The 18,747-nt window shown below is 39.0% G+C and overlaps 2 protein-coding genes across 7 annotated transcripts in view; one reads left to right on the top strand and one right to left on the bottom strand.

The window, feature by feature from the left end:
- Positions 1-18,747, top strand: part of LOC107387348 (inactive N-acetylated-alpha-linked acidic dipeptidase-like protein 2) — a 661,429-nt gene that overhangs the window by 232,904 nt on the left and 409,778 nt on the right. The gene's annotated exons all lie outside the window — the stretch shown is intronic.
- LOC107373545 (coiled-coil domain-containing protein 106-like) lies at positions 3,835-7,132 on the bottom strand. Its single transcript, XM_015941664.3, has 4 exons — positions 6,837-7,132; positions 6,318-6,476; positions 5,401-5,607; positions 3,835-4,658 (listed from the first exon to the last, which is right to left on the bottom strand). Exons 1-4 carry the CDS (start codon positions 6,967-6,969, stop codon positions 4,336-4,338), a joined length of 822 nt encoding a protein of 273 aa, XP_015797150.2. The 5' UTR covers positions 6,970-7,132; the 3' UTR covers positions 3,835-4,335.

The raw sequence follows: 18,747 nt of genomic DNA, 5'->3' as shown, positions 1-18,747 counted from the left end.
AGAACGTGATCTTCAGCTTTCGCTGGAGCGGTTCGCAGCTGAGTGTGAAGCAGCTTGGATGAGAAGGAGCTCCTCTAAATCTGAGACCGTGGTGTTGATTCAGAAAAGGGTAGAATGCCTTCTCCGGGTCAGGGATGAGGTCCTGCCCCAAGTGGAGGAGTTTAAGTATCTCGAGGTCTTGTTCACGAGTGAGGGAAAACTGGAGCATGAGATTGGTAGGCGGATTGGTGTTGTACCGGTCTGTCGTGGTGAAGAGAGAGCTGAGTCAGAGGCGAAGCTCTCAGTTTACCGGTTGATCTACGTTCCTACCCTCACCTATGGTCATGAGCTTTGGGTAGTGACTGAAAGAACGAGATCGCGGATACAAGCGGCCGAAATGAGTTTTCACCGAAGAGTGGCTGGGCTCTCCCTTAGAGATAGGGTGAGAAGCTCGGTCATTCGGGAGGGGCTCGGAGTAGACCCGCTGCTCCTCCATATCGAGAGGAGCCAGTTGAGGTGGCTCGGGCATCTGGTCAGGATGCCTCCTGGATGCCTCCCTGGTAAGGGTGTCTGGGCACGTCCAACCGAGAGGAGACCTAAAGGTAGACCCAGGACACGGTGGAGGGACTATGTCTCTCACCTGGCCAGGGAACACCTTGGGATTCCCCCGAAGGAGCTGGCCCAAGTGGCTGGGGAGATGGAAGTCTGGGCCTCTCACCTTAGGCTACTGCCCCCGCGACCCGACTCCGGATAAGCGGATGAAAATGGATCTATCAGTTTTGTTGTTTTGTCTTTTTAATGATGCTTCACTTGGGCCAAGAATCTTCTTCTAGACTTGCAGAAAAAGCGAAAGAGAGAAAAAGAGTTGGCAGATTGCATAAACTCGCCCACAGGACTGCCTCATACTGGATGCTTTTCCCTTTTCACACCATTTTTTGTAAATGCTAGAAATGGTTGTGTGTGAAAATCCCAGAAACAGCAGATTGTGAAAGTCAGATTCTCAGACCGGCCCGTCTGGCACCAACAACCATGCCACGCTCAAACTTGCTTAAATCACCTTTCTTTCCCATTCTGATATTCAGTTTAGAGTTCAGGAGATTGTCCTGACCAGGACCACACCCCTAAATGCATTGAAGCAACTGCCATGTGATTGGTTGATTAGATAATTGCATTAAGAAGTTGAACAGGTGTTCCTAATAATCCTTTAAGTGAGTGTATCTCCATATAAAGACATATTAGTTACCAAACAAAGCAACTATATCAGATGTTATTTACCTCATACCTGTTTTTGAAAGCTGTCCTTAATATCCCATTGTTGAGAATTTGAAGTAACAAGGACCTCATTCACAATGATTATAGTTCCTTATTTGTTTGTCATGGTACCTATGGTACCATAGTGAAAATCAATTTGACGAATATTTTTACTGAACAAGGTACAAGTTGAGTCCATGCCATTGCTATTGTGTTGTACTCGGAAGAGTTTTGGCTTCCACAATAAGACACCTGCCAGCCAAGTGGTCTAAATGCTGCCAGAAAGTCAATGTGTTATTCTGCTGGACCGGAGAGGCGGCTTGTTTTTGCCCTCGAGTGGCCACTCAGGTATTAGAGCCGGCTGTGGAAGCAGGCTTCTTGCCACCTGAAACCTTTTTTTTAACAGATATAAACATATCAGCTCTATAAATGTGTTTGGGTGATGTGCTGGATAACAACCCACATTTGAAGACTAAACTCCATTGGCAGAGAGTGTTGGGAGTAACACGGTCAAAAAGTAATTAATTACTGTAATGCATTGCTTTTTGCTGTAATGTGGTAATGTAAGGCATTGCAGGGAAAGAAAATGGTAAAATTTACTCGGTACAATTGTCAGTAACGCAGTAATTACGATGCATTTTTAAACCCAGAATCAAGATGTGGGTTTCCTAAAAATTCAAATTGCGGGAAGCCTGAAAAAAGATCCAGTATCCACATATATGACGTCATTTATGGACTCAGCTTTGCGGGCATTCTATGAGCAGAGAGGACGCAGCGGTGATGGCTCAAATACTCCAGCTGCGTCCTGCACGCGGCCGCTGTTATATTCACAAAATCACTCCACCAAAACAAATTAATTTGTTTGCAATCGTTCATATCAGCCCATATTCTCTGGTACTTCAAGTACTTTTCAACTGAGTTCATAATCTGTGCCCCGGTGATTTCAACTCATTGCTGCTGGAGCGCAGCGTATATTGAGCTCTTTTTTATTATTATTATTTTTGCGTTCAGTAGATCCCTTTGGCTGATTAGTTAGAAAGTAGGAAATCTAGGAAACAGTTTTTCTGGAAGACGGAGGAAACATGCAGCATGCAGGAAGGTTAGAGAGAAAGGGCAGGAAATTATTCTACTAAAATCAAGAAAATAAAACAAAGTGCTTGAAAAGAAAAAAGTAGGTAGATTCATCCCCAATACACAGTTTTACCAGTGAAAAGCAATAATATATAAGCATTTAATATTTATACATGTCATAGAATCAGATCACCCCAGAAGCCAGTCCCACATCCAGGGCTGTATCAAGGCATTTGGGGACCAAGGCAAATATAGGCTTGGAGCCCCCACCACCTCACTCCCTGCTCAGTTAATCTAAGATGGCAGCATGCTGAGAGTACAGATTGTTGTTGCTTTTATTTCATAAATAATCATTTTACAGCACCGTTATTATATCTGACTGTTTTTAACAGCAATCCTAGCTCAGACACCACATCACTTTCCACATATATGTCATGAGCTCACTGAGCGTCAGATTACCAGAATCATACTGAAGTTGTTTTGGTGAAAGTAACTTGGAGTAATGCAAAAGTAGTGTAATGCCTTACATTTTAAAACCGGTAATATTGTAATGTAATGAATTACTTTAAAATGAGGGTAACAATAAATAATGCATTACAGCTTTGAAGAAACTTGCCCATCACTGTTGGCAGAACACCGTGATGAAGAAGCAAACGTGAATGAATTCTGAGTTAAAGTAAACATCTGACATTCTTTCAAACAAACTTCCATATGCAAAACATCAGTGATTTGTGCTATCACCAAACACCAATCCACACTTGTTTTCATCTCATTTTAAGCATATGTATATTTGCTTGGCTTTCCCGGTAAGTCATGACAATGTGAGATTGAGCCAACATATTGCAAAAGGTTGCAGTGGGGAGGAAACCAGAGGAGGACAGAGGGCGACTGTTATCTGGTGCTGCCAGCTTTGTGAGTCAGAAGACTGTCGATCAGTTGTAGCTCAAATAAGTGCATTAGTGACAAAATTCGGTACCACTTTACAATAAGGCTCCCTTATAAATGGCTAATAAATGGTTTATAAATGTCTTATTAATCAACCTATAATGCCTTATATATGACTAATAAACATTTATTATGCATTAATTAAGGGTGAAAAAGACACTAAACTTACTAGTTTCTTGCCAAATAGTGAACCAAATCTGTTGACTTATGTACTTTATCTAGACTTCATATATTAAACATTTCAAACTAAGAAACTACCTTTTAAGCACTATTAGCATTTGTAAACAAGGTTTTGGGCAACTAATAATGTACCTTATAACTGCATTATAAATACTTACAATGATTAAAGGGAGGCTTATTGTAAAGTGTAAAATATGTCTTTATTCATTAATAGTTAATAAACATTTATAAATACAAACTGGAGCCTTATTGTAAAGTGTAAAACATGTCTTTATTTATTAATGATTAATAAACATTTATAAATACAAACTGGAGCCTTATTGTAAAGTGTAAAATATGTCTTTATTTATTAATAGTTAATAAACATTTATAATTACAAAAGGGAGCCTTATTGTAAAGTATAAAACATGTCTTTATTTATTAATGATTAATAAACATTTATAAATACAAACTGGAGCCTTATTGTAAAGTGTAAAATATGTCTTTATTTATTAATAGTTAATAAACATTTATAATTACAAAAGGGAGCCTTATTGTAAAGTATAAAACATATCAGTGTTTATTAATGACTCTTAAACATTTTTAAATGTAAAATGAAACTTTTTTAGTATGAAACTAGTTAACATTTATTTATAACCAGTAAACTTTTTGAAGACTAGGGGCCTTACTATGAAAAGTATAACAAGCTGCCTTATAACATTAGACAATACTCTATCTTAACAAGTGCAGTTGTTTTGGTTACTCTTAGGACACACAAAACCTTCTAAACAAAAATGACAAGAAAAATCTTTGTTGTGTGGAAACTGAACACATAACTGAACAGATCGTTAAAAAATTACCAGTTTCACACACATCTGTTCTATAGCTAAATATGCTGAAACAGAACAAGTCAGATAACTGAGTAGGCTTTCAGACAGACTTGCCTCTTCGAATTGGAAGCAAAGTACCATCAGCCTTCATGCTTTCTATTTTGTTTTTCACTTCATCATTGCTTTGAATCTCTTCCTCACATCGCTTAGCAAAATGGAGTACCGTCTCTCCACTGGGCTTGTTGGAGATCAGCTCCTGGTAAACAAGAGGAGCTGCGATAGCGAGCTCAGCAACTGATGCCGTGGACACAACTGTGTTTCTGTCAATCCCATGCTTCTGAAAAGCTTTGGACAAGGTCTTCATCTTTGGAAATGTCTTGAGGAGGGACTTGTATCTCTGCACAATCTCACTTGGTGTTCGGACTGAGAATCAAATTAAAACAAAGAAAACTGTTAGAAACAAATGCTCATGGCACACAATACAATCTGTTACTATAATTTACACACACACATGCATATACGTGTGTGTGTGTGTGTGTGTGTGTGTGTATGCATTTCTAAAAATGCGCATCAGTCCAAACCTTATATTCAAGTTTGGTGTCAAATACAATGTAGTTTGAAGAAAATGTTTAAATGGTAATTTTATCTCCAAAGAACATATCTTCTAGCCTGGCCTGCCAGACTAGACTTCTGCACAGAGAGTCTGGTAACTCACAGGCAGAGAGGCACATGAGGGGCGGGATTAGCCAGCTCAAAAATGACCAATCAAAAAAAAAAAAAGGTGGAAATGCCAACTGTACAATGTGACGCAGTAGTTTTTTTAGCTGTAGTAAAAAATGGAGCCTGGTAATGGCGCAAACATCTTTCTTTAGAAGAAAGATTTTTAGCGGTTCTTGTTGTGGTTTCAAAGACATGTCCAAGTCTTTTACAACAGAGGAAAGAGCCGCGGTGAACTCCGCTTCAGACATAATTGTTTATGAGAATTTGAGCTTCACTGTGTGTGTGACATACGCTGCTCAGTGATGATTGGTTTGGTTAGCATTTTCAGGGGGGTGGGGTTATTTACATAGGAGGGTTACCAGACTCTTTCTCTGTGCAGAATTAAACAGAGGAGGACTCTGGCAGGCCAGGCTACATATCTTCTGAATATAAGTATTTTGCTCACCACGCTGCCGGAACTTCTTTTCCTCCTTCTTGTATTTCTTGGCTTTTGAATGCTTGTTTTTGAATTTGCGCTTTTGCTTCTTTGGGGGTGAAGATGAGGATGAGGATGACCACTCAGATGATGCAGATGAAGATGTGGAGGATGAATCCAAGTTTTCAGAAGGATTGTTGATAAACGTATCATTTAATGGTTCGTCTTTAGGTTGCGCTGCAGAAAAAAATGGATGAATTTAGAATTTTTTTAACACATATCAGGTAACACAGAGTGAAACAAACATGCAAAGTAGCTGCCAATTTCATTTCATTACACAATGGATGATTTTGTCAGCTTATGTGCTTTGACAGAATGAGAATGATGCACCCTTCTGAGTGAAATAATATACATGTGGCTGGGCAAATCTAATTTTTGTAGACTATAGAATAATAAAACAGTATAATGACTGAGTGTTGTTGTCCAATACAACATTAAATGTCAATAATTGGCAGTAATTACCTATTACCGTGGTGTTTAAAGGAGAAAAAGGGGAAAACTAAGTTGCTGGTACTAAGAGATAAAGTGGCACAACTACAAACCATCTAAATGAACACTTTGATGTCGAAATGTGTATTTTAAATTAATTATTAAAGTATGTAAATGAAAATGTATTTATTCGTGAGAGCACAGACAACTGTAAGAAAACAGATAATAAACAGATAATAGGTAATGGCATAATACATGCCAATTAATTAATCAATAGGTTTAAACCCAATTAGAACAAGTTATTTTTAAGAGTTAACTGGCATAACACCAAAGAGTAACTATTTTTTTTATCAACACAGTGACAATAAGGGATCTTCATGTATATTTATAAATTATCTGATTTTTATCACAATAATCTAAAATTAAACAATGTTTATGAAACTAGTTTAATGTCATACTTGACAGAGATGATAGCTGACTTCGGAGGAAATCCCTCTCTCCTTCCAGTTCTTCAATTCTCATCTTTTGCCACTCCAGCTTCTCCTTAAGAAAAGCAACTTCCTGTCTCTCCTTATTAAGAAGCACAGTTGCAGTAGGGGCAAGGCCAGAAGAAGTATCTAAAAAAGACAAAATTTAGACACACATTAACAACAGTAGCAGAATCTCTAATCTAAACTAGGCAAACTAAATGACAGCAGAAACAAAAATATCTACTTTAAATGGTAACAATACAAATGTAAAAAAAGTTCTGAGACAAACACCTGTTGTAGAGCAGACACTTCCAGAACAAAATAAATTATTCCTCCATGTTACCACACTGGGGTTATTCATAATGATATAAATGTATATACATTTACTAACTATTAAAAAATATAAAACTTTGTGAGGTGTCACTTTCGTAATAATTAATAGTACCAGAGATAGCTAGGCACTGTAGCAGCCAAATGGTTCATTGTTAGCATTAAAAAATTCCTCACCATCACGTTTCTCTGTTGACAGCGTTGGTTTAGTGTTAACGTTATCCAGTCGCTGCTTTTTGTTTTTCTTTGAACGCGTGCTGACCGCAGGTGTCGCAGTGGAACAGGAATCTTTCTCTTCAGGTCCATCCATGGCGCTGCCGTAGCTAGCTAGCGTCAGTCCGTGTCGGCTTGACTGGTGGATCCACCTCAGCTCCGACGCACACCGATGGGAGGGACTTCCGTATTAAGATTCACTGTGATTGGATGTTTGCACTAAGCTCATCTCTGTATGGCTAATTTTCGTTTTATTCCCTTTGGCGCGACGATGGCTAGTTTTCATATGCAACCTAAAAATCCAGCGGGAAACGCTTCATAACTGAGTCCAATGCACTATAAGAGGTAAGCAAATTGTTTTATTTTTTGTATGCAAGGTTGTTCTTTTAATTATAATTCACTTTTAAATATTACTTTAGCTGATGAAGAAAAATCATTTTTAAGAATGAAAATGTTTTGTGTAAATGTAGCATGTTTTGTATTAACTTAACTAAATATTCTTGTTCCTGTTGTGTTAGCCATTTTTACATTTTTCTTTGAAAATTATCAGCATTTACAAGTTCGCTTGCAGGGAAGAGTAGTCATAAATAATGATAATTAACATATTTATTAAAAACCCATTTATCTTTCTTTTTTTGGTCATTCTTAGTAAGTCAACATAATTATAAATTCAGGTTTTTATTTAGCAAGTGTTACTTCCTGTTGAGCTGTGTATTGTAAAAAGAAAAAAAAACAACACAAATAGATTGCAGAGGCAATACAGTTTGTAACTGTATGTGCTGTGTTTTTTAAGTAAGTAAAATAAACTGGAACTAGAAATGTTTATATCTTGATTTTTTTGTGTGTGTTGAATTTTTTGGTCAAATTAATGGTTTTACATTTTTCCTTGACTTTTCAAAGAATGCTTTGAGAATTATACAAAGACTTGATCTGTTGCTATATCAGTGACCTTTTTTTACCTATGACATTCTGAAGATACCAGTATTTCAATGTAATAATATAATTAAATAAATCTATAATTTTTCCTACTAGAATGCCTCTTGGGATGAAGTTGCGCACTCATACAGAGGGAAAACAAACTAAAAAGAAGACTCTGAGGCTGATTAAATGGCTGCAAAAGAAACACCTTCTAAAGAAGAAGCTGAGATGCCCTGTTTGCCACCATAAGATGAAAATGATATCTGTGGTGAAGAAAGACCAATTTATGTGGTATGAATGCATGATAATGTAGAACATTTAACATCACATTCTGATATTAAAGGCAGGGTACGTAAGTTGGAATTGTTAAAATAATTTTGACCATCTGACCTTGTTCTATGAGAAAAAGTGTGATCTTTCATATTTTATTTTTCTCCTAAGTCCCTCCCCTGGCTTTACAGCTAAACTAATAATTTCTGCAAGCCTACCACATTGGCCAATAGCACTACATTTCAGATGTTCTCTCACTTGACTCGGCTTTCCCTGCATGTGCACGTTAGGAGGCGTGGCTTTCGGCTCATTCAGGAAGGTCGGGGATAGAGCAACAGCCCTTCAAATTTTAAAAGCAAGACACAGTGCTAACTTTATCTCAATACTTATTTATTTTTTAATATAATTTTGTGATAATGTTTATAGGTTCATTTATTTACCTCACTTTTTGGTTTGTTCTCAGGTGCTGCAAAAGAGCAAGTCATAGAAAAGTCTCCAGAACAATTAGAACTGGCTCCCTCTTTGAGAAATCAAAATCTTCTCTTTTCAGTTGGATGAAGTTCATCTACAGGTAGCCTGTGTGTATAAATGTCAACAGGAATAGCAGTTAATAATAGGGCCTCAGTGAGTTTTGATTGGTTTTCATTTCTGTCGCAGATTTTCACAAGGGCTCAGGCTCAGGCAGATAGATATGATTGATGATGATGTGGCTGGCAGCTCCAAAACATTAAGTGCCATGGCAAAGCGTATTCGACAAGTCTGCATCAGTGCAATGGAAAGACACGGAGTAAATAAAGGGCACTGTCTTGGTGGTCACAAAGAATTTGTGGTTATGGATGAAAGCTGTCTCCATCATCAGCGAAAGGTTGTAAACTCTCAGACCCCTTTGTTATTATCAGTCCAGATCTGAACATGTCCCCTAAACATATAAGTTTTAAGTTTTTACCATTACATTTAAGAATCAATATAGTAAAATTGTTACAACCAAACAAAAACAATCTGTTAATAAACATATTATTATATCAATTACTATGATGATTTGAATCACTTGAGTCAGAGTTTAACTAAATTAAAGTTTGTAAAAGTAGTCAATTAATCCATAAAGGAAATGAATGACAGAAAACAGCTTTTTTATTCAACATCTTTGTCATGCTGTTAATAAAGTTAAAATACAATTTACTTTAATAACAGCAATACAATTAAAATGTTAAGATGCAAACTGCATTTAAGAATATACTTTGTAAATATTCTGTTTAACCTTAATCTTTTTTTATTTTCAGTATGCACGTGGACGCTTCGGAAATGCTTGCAAAAGAAAGAAATGGGTCTTTGGACTGATGGGAGTGAAAGACAAAAGGCGAAGGCTCGTGTTAAAACTTGTAGAGAAACGAACAAGGCGTCACCTTGTTCCTCTGATCAGACAGCATGTTAAGTCAGGTAGTACCATTATCAGTGATGAGTGGAGAGCCTACAAGAATGTCTTGACAAACATGGGGTACAAACATTACACAGTAAATCACAGCAGGTGGTTTGTTGATCCTCACTCGGGCAGTCATACACAACATATTGAAAGAGCTTGGATGACAATTAAAGGACATATTCGCAGACTAAGAGGAAATCGTACAGAGATGTTGTTGGAGGAACATCTTAAAGTTCTCGAATGGTCATCTTGGCTTGGTTCAAAACATCCTGATGGACCACTGGGACGCTTATTCAAGGACATATGGAAATCATTCCCAGTTTAACCTGAATCTCTTCTACAACAGTTTTTTTTAGGGAGGGGGTATTTGGTGTGTTTGATGAGTTTGGATGTTAAATGTGCTACACTTACAATACATGACCATTTTTGACAGTAGTTAACATGGTTTGTACAAATATTTTAAGCATTTAGTGTAACTCTGAAGTTTAACAAATTTAAACATTTAAGACTAATTTTTGGTATTTATAAATGTTTATTAGTCATTAATAAATAAAGATATGTTTTATACTTTACAATAAGGCTCCAGTTTGTATTTATAAATGTTTATTAATCATTAATAAATAAAAACATGTTTTACACTTTACAATAAGGCTCCAGTTTGTATTTACAAATGTTTATTAATCATTAATAAATAAAAACATGCTTTGCACTTTATAATAAGGCTCCCTTTTGTATTTATAAATGTTTATTAATCATTAATAAATAAAGACATGTTTTACACTTTACAATAAGGCTCCAGTTTGTATTTATAAATGTTTATTAATCATTAATAATCATTAATAAATAAAGACATGTTTTACACTTTATAAGAAGGCTCCAGTTTGTATTTATAAATGTTAATTAATCATTAATAAATAAAGACATGTTTTACACTTTACAATAGCGCTCCCTTTAATCATTGTAAGTATTTATAATGCAGTTATAAGGTACATTAATTATTTGCCCAAAACTGTGTTTACAAATGCTAATAGTGCTTAAAAGATAGGTTCTTAGTTTGAAATGTTTAATATATGAAGTCTAGATAAAGTACATAAGTCAACAGATTTGGTTCACTATTTGGCAAAAAACTAGTAGGTTTAGTCTCTTTCTCACCCTTAATTAATGCATATTAAACATTAATTAGTCATATATAAGGCATTATAGATGGATTAATAATACATTTATAAACCATTTATTAGCCATTTATAAGGGAGCCTTATTGTAAAGTGGTACCCAAAATTCTGATAATTGTCATAATTGACTGTCAAGCTGTGTTGGGAGTAATTATAAAACATCAAGTTACTTGTTTATCTTGGTCTCACCACTTCAAAGCCCTCTCCCCCCTGGATTTGCAGCACATGATTGGTACCTTGGTACACATTTCAGTAATGTGCTTAAAATATAAATTTTAACCCAATCCAGGATTGAAGTGGCGGAAGTTTTTCAGTGTTTGAATTTCAAGGCAGCTTTTTTTAAAAATAAATCTGCAGAAATTTCTAAAATCCTGTGTTTTTCTGTCAATATGGGGTGCTGTGTGTTTATTAATAGCAAAACATTTTACTGATTTCAGCAACTGTCTAAACAAAGAGTGAAAAATTGATGGGAGTCTGAATACTTTCCATGCCCACTGTATATTACATTATTTATATGGACTCTACCAGGAATTATTTTGAGTGGAGGGGATGGAGAGCGCTGATTTTTCATGAAAAATTCACACAAAGACGTTGTATCTAGGATTTGAATTTGTGACAGTGCCACCGTGCAGTAGATTAATTTGTTTTTGGATTAAATGTTTTCTTGTTGAATGAAGTACCATCCAACTGAGGTTTATCAAGTTTGAATGCCTTCAGCATGCTTTCACCTTATTTATATTTCTGCATTTGCCAAACAGAGATTTATTACACCAGTTTTTCTGGTGTAATAAATCACCCACAATCAACTGAGAGTAAACTCATTCAGGTGTGCTGCTTCTTCCGTCATAGCCCTACTTCACACTGGAAGCATCAGCGGAGCAGAACGACAGTGGAACAGTTTACTTGCAACTTTTGCTGCGTGCCAGTACACACCGGGAAACTATCCGCTGCGGAGCAGCTTCTCTGTCGTGCACCTCACTGGACTCATGAGATCACAAAATCCCTCAAGACTTCCGCCATCCTCCACACTTAGCGTGCAAGATCACACAGTTTCTTGAGTTTATGCAATCTGCCATGTAACCAAAAAGAAGAAAAGCCCATTTAATATTGCAGTTTGATGCCATGATGTTGTTCCACTGTCAGGATTAAAGCCATGAAAAACACACCACTGCTCTTCTGGTATGTTGCTGGGAGTAAATGAGTCATTAGGTCACTTGTATTGACGTAATCTACATAGATGTGAAATCGCATTACTGCAGTAGTCTTTTATTTAGAAAATTACTGGCGGTTTTACACTGAATCTGTATATGTGATTTCCTTTCTAGCCCTACCTTAACTGCATCCCTAAAGTCAGGACACACACTCACGGCGAGGTGTCCTTCCAGTGTTATGGCCCTCGGCTCTGGAACGAGCTGCCAGAGGACCTCAGGGTCATAGAGAACGTTCATGTTTTTAAGTCCAGGCTCAAGACCCATCTTTTTAGGTTAGCTTTTATCTAAATATTGACTAATTTTATTTCTCGTTTAACATGATTATATTTTATTGCTTGATTTGCATATTTTATATGATTATATTTTAGCATTGTTTTCATTATTGAATATTATTATTTTACAGTCTATATGATTTTATTTATTACTTATTTTCTAACTTTTGTCCCTTATATTAGCTCTTTTATTATATTTTTACTCATTTTAATCCAGTGTTTCCTCTGTAGGGGCCCTCTGCCCTAGAAGCGGTGGTCAACTGTAGCTTCCTGGGCGCTCTATAGGTAGTGTTTAAGTGGAGGTGGGGGTCTATGCTCCCCCTCCACTGAGCGCCCTGACTTAGTGTGGAAGACTTGATGCTGCCGGGGCAGATGGCTCCTCTGATGGTGTTTCCTTGCGTTACCTTACTTGGCTCATCTGGACTCAGCCAAATATAATTTTTACTTGTGTGTGTGTGTGTGTGTGTGTGTGTGCGTGCGTGCGTGCGTGTGTGTGTGTGTGTGCTTGCATATGTCTGCTAATGTTTTTAACCTGTTATGGGAATCTGGGGTCATTTTGTAAAGCACTTTTAGTAGCACTTTATTTGAAAAGTGCTTTATAAATAAATCTGATTGATTGATTCAGAAATTGTAGTGTCCCAGATGTCGCTCATGGCAAAAACAGAACATGATCCTATCTTTACCAGAGCGGCATAGTGTCCTTCTTCTGGGACGCGCCTGAAAATTTCCATGTTGCGGCTGGTTTGAGTCACCCCCATAGACTATAATGGATTGTAATGTGAAGCAGTAACGTTTTGCTGCCAGTCCATGCCGCTGATGCTTCCAGTGTGAAGTAAGGGTTAGAATCAGCTGCTAGATTCATTCACTGTGAGAGAGCAGATGCCGATGATTTAAGGTTCTTTTAAAAATCAGTCAAAGGATAAAACCTCTGGCTGTAATTGTTTTTGATGGATTTGAAATGCACGCTTAACCCTAGGTTTCCTGAAAATGAGAATGTGCGGCTTACTGGATTACCTACCTTTACTTTTTTGCTTTATAAACTCACAAAGCAACACATTTCCCATCTTTACAATGCATCTAAGTGAACAGTATCACACCTGCAGTTGAGAATATTAAAAAGATAAACATTGCAACAAATACTGGGGTTAATACAGGAAACCCGCTCTTCTGAACAATTAAACGTTAAACTAAATCAGGTGAAACTACCTTTTGCATTGCAAACCATGGTTATTGGCTTCCACCAGTGATCAATTGTAATCAGTGTGATTACTGAAGCAGGAAAACAACTGTTCCTGGAGCATCCCATTGCTGGATAGTGCTACTGACAGCAAAAACCTGGCGAGCATTTATACATTTGATGCAATTCAGATCACCTTTAAAACTCCCACAACCAGGGCTGTTTCAAGGCATTTTGGGGGAAATGGCTAAATAGACTTGGATTAATTTAGTGGATGCTTTTGTCCAAGTAAGGTTTTAACCTAACAGACATGATTTTGGCCTGAGGAAGCTTTAGTACCCGGGAAAACCTACATATGCATGGGGAGAACATATAAAATTCATGCAAAGAAGCCGTAGCTAGGATTTAAATTTGCGACATTCTTGCTGCGAGGCAACAATGCTTCCAACGCCAGTGCAGAGTTACGTTACCTGTGTGTAATGAGGGTTCTCGGTGATCCGGCTGGCCACAAAGTATTTTCAGCAAGCGAGTAGTTTGACTTCTGGATATCAAGGGCTGTATTCCTATGATTCTGCGTCAACTGGTCAGAGAAAGCCTCCTGGGTCTGCTGGTGGAAGGTTTCACGTCCGATGAGTTGTTTTGCAGAATAAAACAAATAATGGTTGTTTGATCTTGAAAAGGATGGTTCTTCTGCCTCTAAAATAATTCTGTTGAAAGACACGGGTCTTATTCCCCAACTCGATATTATTTAGCATAAAGGCTGGAACCTTCAGTTGGCTGAACTGAAGTTTCATTTCCTTTGACTGATCTTTTAAAGGTCTGTTTTGGACCTGTCGCAACGCATCCCCGGCCAATAAGCAACCTGGCTCAGGGCACCGAATGTGGCCTTGACACCTTTGTGTCCGGCGGAGGGAGAGTCATGAGCTTGAGTGATCATGTCCCCCCTTAGTGGCTGTGGCGCGACGAGGACAGGCGGCAAAGGAGGCTTGGCGGCGTGCATCAGCAACCCGTCAACCATTCTCAGCGTGACCCGAACACGAAAGAGAGCCCGGAGCTCAGGAACGGAGTCAAGCTCGGCGGAAGAAGGCAGATGTTTTTTAGGATCGGAAAGGTACAGGATCATCCTGCTTTTAGCAGGGTCCTGGGACTGAAGACTGACAAGATCATTACCAGAAAAGACAGGTTGAATGGACACCTCACCTTTGGATGGTTTGGAGGTGGGCGCTTTAGAGGCCTGAGCTCGAGTCACGACACACCCACGGGGTGGGTCAGACCGAGAAGACACCTCGTCAGGAAGCCACAAGGGGTTGAAGGCCCATGGAGTACCATCGGCCACACCCTGTTTAGCAAGAGAGTCTGCGAGGTCGTTCAAATCCTTATCAGTTCCGAGTGCACGAGAATGTCCTTTGACTTAATGCCAATAAACGTGCATGTCATGTGCCATCACTAGGGCGTCACATGCCATGAAGAGGTCCTGATGTTTAAAGGGCTTCCGGTTAGAGGTTTGGAACCCGTTACTCTTCCAAGAAGGTAGATGACAAATGAAACTGAGACGTGAGTAGTCCGAGTCAGTTCAAATCACCAGCCCACGGATGCCCCGGTCCCTAGCATGTTGTAGTACAATCAAAATCCCAGCCACTTCAACAAACTGTGAGGTCCTAGCACCTAACCAGTAACATCAGGAATCCTTCTGGTCAGCGTTCAACCAGACGACACCTACGCCTGCACTAGGTGTAGGACCGTGTCAAAAAGAACTGCCATCGACGTACACGGTCGGCAAGTCCACACAGAGAGACTGATCGAAGTAGTGGTGGTTGGGGTTTTGAAGAGTCTGAGGAGGGCTGGCTGGTGGGACTGACGCGACAGCGTCATCCGAGCAGTGTTGGCACGCAGCCAAACCCATGCCAAGAGGGCTACGTCGGTTCTGGGCATAGCGCACTTCGATGTCGAAGCTTTGAAGAGCCAGCAGCCATGACGCGATTCGCGCATTGGTCACCACACCTTCTCTGATGCGCTGACTGTTAAGGAATGTCACTGGCTGGTGCTGAGTCTCAATGATGATTTTCTGTCCACCAACGTAGTTAGAAAAGTGTTTAACCGCCCACATGGTGGAAAACAAAGCTTTTTCACAGCCAGAGTACTTCAACTCAGGACCGGACAAGAGCTTACTAGCATAGGCTACGACACGCCTGTCGCAGTCATATACTTGGTAGAGATCAGTACTCAAACAGTGAGCTGAGAAACCGACCTCAAGGTGGAACTCCTTGTCGCAATCGGGGAGTGCCAATCACGGAGCTGAGCATAACGCGGCCTTCAGGTCATCCATGGCCTGTTGCTGCTGCTCAGTCCACTCGAAAGGCACATCCTTCTTCAGTAGATTAGTCAGAGGTCTCGCTATCTCAGCGTAATGTTCTACAAACTGGCGCGAGTAGTTGCAGACCCCTAAGAAGCTCTGAAGTTCTGAGACGTTCGTAGGAGGTGTGATGGTGGCAAGATTTATTGCGACACATTCAGCCAGACGATATTAGATATTTTCTTAGAATTTATTGTAGGAAAATTCAATAAACAGTCCAAACAGATACTTAACATGTTTAACATGAGGTATCTGAACCATAATAGAGGGATTTACATTTCAGTGGTGGAAACAAAACCCAATGCACACTGCTGCCAACTAGCTGTCGGCGTTTGAACTGTTCCAAAAGAAAAAAAAATACACAAACATTTGCATATAAATACTTTTAAAAATTGATACACGGCTTTTGTTTATCAATATGATATCACAGGAAAAAAATATCACGATATATTGTGACATCTGTATTTTCTTACATCCCTGATTTGTAGTGTCCAGCATTCATGACCACATGTTTTATAGTTATCCATATTTATGCTCCAGATTGAATCCAACACAAATGTGTTGTTTAAAATGGTAAAACAGATTATTTTATTGAGAAAACACATTGGAGATCACTAAATAACATTATCCATTTTAAATAATTTACCCTTAAAGTGGATGTGGTTCAACAGTGTCAAATATTATTTACAGTAGTTACTAATTTTAACAAGATGTAATAACTATGGAAAAAAAGAGTTAAACATGGAAAAAAACACCTCACTCTAAATAATTTAAATGTAAGGCATAATGAAATCCACTTTTGATGGTCTCATCCGAGCTGCAACCGTGCCGCGCACCCAGGGGCTCACACAGCGGAGGCGGACGCCTCCAGCGGGGGACGGCGGTAGGGAGGCTCGGCCCGGACGACGTGCCGGCGTCGGACCCGAGCTCGGACGTCCGCCGCCGCGGGGTCTGCAACCATAAGCTACTGTTTTTTAACTAATCAGATCATTTCAGATAATGAAATATAAATCTGCCTTTATGTGATTAATTCGACTTTTTTTTTTAGAATGGATCAGTAACATAACATTTGACCACACAGGAACAGTTTACCTGTTCCTTAACCTGACTGCACAGGAACAGTTAACCTGCAGCAGTGTCAGTTTTTCATAGAGTTGAGCAGTTTTGTCATAAATGAAAAAAAATATATAGAATGTCATGTAAATGGTAAATTATCTGTATTTTTATAGCACCTTCTTAGGGATCTAACACCCCCCCCCCCCCCCCCCAAAAAAAAAAGGTGCTTCATAACAAAGTCAGCCATTCACACATTCATACACTGGTTGGGTTGAGCTACAATGTAGCCACAGCTGCCCTGGGTCGCACTGATAGAGACGAGGCCTGCTGAACACTGGCACTAACGGTCCCTCCAACCACCACCGGCAGACAAGGTCGGTTAAGTGTCTTGCCCAAGGACACATCAGCAGCATTCTCTGGTCAGAGCTGGGACCGAACCTGCAACCTTCTGTTCCATGAAACACCTGCTCTACCTCCTGAGCAACTATTAGTATTTAAAGATCATTTAATGTTGGGCTTGAAGCGTTCCCACTGGAGAGAGTTTGATGTAGCATTTCAGTCATAATGTGAACTGCCACATAAAAATCGGACTTACTCAAAAAATCGGAATTGAGCATCAAGGCCTGCAGTGCAAACGTGGCCTAAGTCTCTGGGCGACTCCATATTAGACGCCATGTTTCCTTGTATGGGAGCCTGTGAGGACAAAATCCATGTACTGATTTGTAACAAACAGTTACAAAACTTTACTATTCGTAAACATTGTTTTACACATTTACCTCTTCACTCATTGCCGGTGATGAAAGGGAGTCTGATGTGCTTGTTGTTTTGCTGGAGTTTGAACTTCCAGGGATTTTGTTGCCCTAATGGCCATCTGTTGGTAAGGTCTTATTCAAAAGCAAAAATACTGCTCGCTTGCAATTATTTAGGTATGTACTGCCCCCATTGCCAGGGAAAATACACATTGTCAACCTTTTATCGGGTCAGTTGTGAGGACCAGAGTTACCTACCTTAACTGTTATTGTTCATAATTATATTCCTGGTCATAATAAAATTATTAATCGGTCAGATGGCATTCCCATTCTTTTCTTTATATAATAATTAAATTTCTCAATTATTTTCTTAGTGGAGAAAGCCCCTGAATGTGGATTCAAAATGCTAATAAAAAAGCAAAATACAGAAATAACATGTTTGTATTGACTGATAATTCACAGCAACATCTTTATTTGTTCCCAGTGGTCTTTATTGTTCTAGGATCCATAGCTTGACACGTAGGAATCCAAATCACATGTCAGTGTTGTCTTTCTAAGTGATTTATACAGAGGAAAATAAGACTAATCCTTTTCCAGAAATCCAGCACTGAAACTTTTTTCCTTTTTTTTTTCCTTCACTAAACTCCAAAGATGGGAAATCTCAGCCCCAGCTAACTGATAGGAATGATGTGTAATTAATGGCCTGACAAGGGCTAATGAAGCTAATGACGCTAACCGTGCTAGCATATGGGTGCCTCGTGAGAATCCACACTCAGAGCACTAATTTAGATAAATGGTGCCCCAGGTTATGCCGAGCTATTTGTATTCCATTTGGTGGAAGCTTTGGGACAAGCTGGGTTATTACGGAAGGGTGTCTGGGAGAGCTCAAACCAAGAGTTGTATAGGGTTGAGAGATGGGAAGATAGAGGTAGTTGCTCATGTGTATGTGTGTTAATGCATGTGAGGGTTGATCTCCTGTTGCCTGTGCTCAATGCTGCTGACAGATTAAAGGATTAGAAGCAGAGATGGCAGATACCAGATGTGAGACAGAGATCAGTGAAATTGACTGCATCCATGTGTGTTTGCATTTTTTTTTCACAAGGCACACAAACAAGTGATAGCAGTACATTAGTCTTTAGGAGATACACCCTTTCCACTAAGTATGTTTCAGGACATAATGTATTGGTTTGGACTGGATGATTGCTATGAAAAGTATTTGCCTGGAGAAAATATTGGTAACACTTTACAATAAGGGTCCCTTTATTACCGTTACGTTG

The sequence above is a fragment of the Nothobranchius furzeri genome, chromosome 16 (assembly GCF_043380555.1).
Source record: "Nothobranchius furzeri strain GRZ-AD chromosome 16, NfurGRZ-RIMD1, whole genome shotgun sequence".
NCBI lineage: Eukaryota > Metazoa > Chordata > Actinopteri > Cyprinodontiformes > Nothobranchiidae > Nothobranchius > Nothobranchius furzeri.
Note: the sequence above shows the minus strand (reverse complement) of the source record. Positions and strands in the feature narration are given on the sequence as shown.

Coding starts and splice junctions, on each gene's coding strand:
- LOC107373545 (XM_015941664.3), bottom strand. CDS start 6,969: ATGGATGGACCTGAAGAGAAAGATTCCTGTTCCACTGCGACACCTGCG. Junction 6,477..6,836: donor GTCAACAGAGAAACGTGATG/GTGAGGAATTTT, acceptor TGTCTTTTTTAG/ATACTTCTTCTGGCCTTGCC. Junction 4,659..5,400: donor AAAGAAGTTCCGGCAGCGTG/GTGAGCAAAATA, acceptor TTTGATTCTCAG/TCCGAACACCAAGTGAGATT.